The 2,729-nt window shown below is 47.2% G+C and overlaps 1 protein-coding gene across 1 annotated transcript in view; it reads left to right on the forward strand.

Annotated features, from left to right (window-relative positions):
• Positions 1-2,671: 2,671 nt before the first annotated feature.
• The window catches only part of LOC139269120 (putative nuclease HARBI1), a 1,857-nt gene continuing 1,799 nt past the window's right edge, over positions 2,672-2,729 (forward strand). Inside the window, exon 1 of the mRNA XM_070888221.1 lies at positions 2,672-2,709. Coding sequence (XP_070744322.1) covers positions 2,672-2,709 — 38 coding nt within the window. The remainder of the gene's footprint in view (positions 2,710-2,729) is intronic.

The following is a 2,729-nucleotide window of genomic DNA, read 5'->3' on the forward strand; positions in this document are numbered from 1 at the left end:
ATCTGCCTGGTTCTGTTTATTATTAACCCTGCACTTGCAGAACACCATACATCCACATCCACAGTGTGGAGCTACAAACATTACAAGCTTACAGACATTACATGCTTCAAGCAGTGTTAAAGTAATGTAATGTAATTGCATTATAATATAAGAATGATGTCATGTAATGCATGCCGCTATCCTGATTCCCATGCAGCCTCTGTGTTACTCTAAGGTTGACAAGAGATAAGAGCAAAAGCAGGCGACCTGGCCATCTGTCCCCTTCTCTCTCCGCTCCCCATAAACATTCACTCCCTTATCATTCTGTCTTTCTCTGACTGATCCAGCCTCCAGAGCTCTCTGGGTCACTGAATTTCAACTTAGATTTATCACCATATGTACTGCCATGTGATGCGTTGTTATGTAATGTCTCTGGTCTCATTTATTGTAGTACTGCTGCTCCTCCTTCGTATGCCAGCGCAAAGCAGCGCAAGAATGTGCACCCTTCTGTTCTGATCAGCTCGATAGTGTTTTGCACCAGGGCGCAATTGGAACCCCTCGCCCTCCAGCTGCAGGTAGCCCTCACCACGGGAGGGGAGGAAGAAGAGAGCACCGACCATGAGGAGGAGGAATAAACCATGGAATCAGAGGAGGATGCCCCTACCATCACCATGGCTGATGTACCTGATGTACCAGTGGGACCTGCGGCGTGCACCAGCACACAAGCTTCGTCTTCTACTCCAACATCCCCCCCAACAGGTGATCGCGCCACCATCGCCACCATCACCCCACAACAGCAGGGAGTCTTGCCGTTGCCCGCTGCACACCAGATTCGTCGTGGTACCCTGGGACAAAAACGGGGTGGGTTTAAGATACGGGGCGGTACAGGCTCTGGAGGGAAATGTGGCCGCAGGTAAGGAGAGGGGTGCTTTATTGTTTTTTTTTTAATTGTTACACGTTATATTGTTATATTGCTGAGTTTATTGTTGTTGTTTATTATTGTTAGTTCAAGGTGTGTTGTGGGGTGGGTGTTGCATTAAAAACATTTTGTTAATTGAATAAAAATTTTTATTTCACTTTACAATTGTTGTGCAGTGTCTTCTAATAATGTAAGTTATGGTAAAACATGAATGCAACTGTTGTAAGCCAATGGCCAGGCCAAGCAAGGATGAAACGTAACTCAATGCAAATGCAACTATTGTCTAACAGTAACTAACTGTAACTGTGACTGTCCCCAATGTAAGTTCATGTAAAGCGTTCATTTATGAGCTGTTGGCGCAACAGCTTTGGAGCCGCGTAACTCCCACAGGGTTTCTCCAGTCTTCCAGGGGTGGGGGGCGCGGCGGGGAGGTGTGGAACCATGGATTCATTGCCAGGTTGATTTTCCTCCCCGATGTCCTCATCAGCCTCCTCCTCCTCCTGCTCCTCGTCGTCTGCCTGTTCTGCCTCCACTCCTTCCTGAGGTGGACCAGCAGGCCCATCTGGCAATTGTTGTCCTCTCCTTATAGCTAGGTTATGCAACATGCAGCACACCACAATAAACTCAGTGACCTGGTCAGGGTGGTACTGTAGGCTGCCTCCAGAGTGGTCCAGGCATCTGAAGCACTGCTTGAGCACTCCAATTGTCTTTGATGATATTGCGTGTGGCTATCTGGCTTTCGTTGTAATGCTTCTCTGCTTCCATCAGGGGTTTACGTAGGGGGGGTCATGAACCAGCTGACAAGGCCATATCCTTTATCCCCCAGCATCCAACCATGACCTTGTGGCTGACTGTCAAACAGGTCAGAGACAGCGCTCCCACGCAGGATGTGCGCATCAGGGATGCTGCCTGGAAATTTAGCTTTAACTGCCATGATTATTTGGTTGTTGTCGACAACAAGCTGCACATTCAGGGAGTGGAATCCCTTTCAGTTACGAAACACCTCTGCGTTCTGTAAAGGTCCTTTCAGGGCGATGTGAGTGTAGTCTATTGCTCCCTGCACCTTGGGGAAGTTTGCTATTCTCGAGGAACCTAAAGTTCTCCCGGTCTGTGCCTCCCTGGTCATAGGAAAGCTTATAAAGTCCATCCTGCGAGTGTAAAGGGCTTCAATCACCTGTAGAATGAAGCAATGTGTGGCATGCTGAGAGATACCGCAAATGTCGCCAGCTGAGGCCTGAAAGGAACCCGATGCGTAAAAGGATAGTGCCGCAGTAACCTTTACCTCAATGGGCAGTGCGGTCCTGATGGTGCTGGTCGGCTGCAGATCCCCCTTGATGATCTGGCATATCTTATCGATGACCTCCTTTCGGAAGCGCAGCCTCCTAAGGCACACGTTATCAGACACGTTGAGGTAAGATTGCGTTTTCTTGTAAGTTCGTCGGTTGTACATTCTCCTCCTCTGCCTCCGCATTAGTCTGCCACCTCTTCGATTGGTCCCTTCACTAAACTCAACTTCAGACGCCAGCATGTGAGTATTTACAAGTAATGGTAGCGAAGCTACAGGCCCCATCACTATCACTATTATCACTATCACTATCACTATTATCACTATCACTGTTGTTAAAATTTCCCTTTGTACTAAAAAAATATATAAATTATAAATAAAAATATAAATATAAATGTGAGTGGATCTATCAGTAAAAGGCACTTAACTAACTCAAAAATTGCAAGTCCCTTATTTAAGCATCCTCCTCACTTACTCCCATGTTCAAAATGGCATCCCCAGTGCCGAGTTCTGTGAGGAAGGCCAGGTAAAAGCGCCTTTTCTCCA

Source organism: Pristiophorus japonicus, chromosome 8 (genome assembly GCF_044704955.1).
Source record: "Pristiophorus japonicus isolate sPriJap1 chromosome 8, sPriJap1.hap1, whole genome shotgun sequence".
NCBI classification, from domain to species: domain Eukaryota; kingdom Metazoa; phylum Chordata; class Chondrichthyes; family Pristiophoridae; genus Pristiophorus; species Pristiophorus japonicus.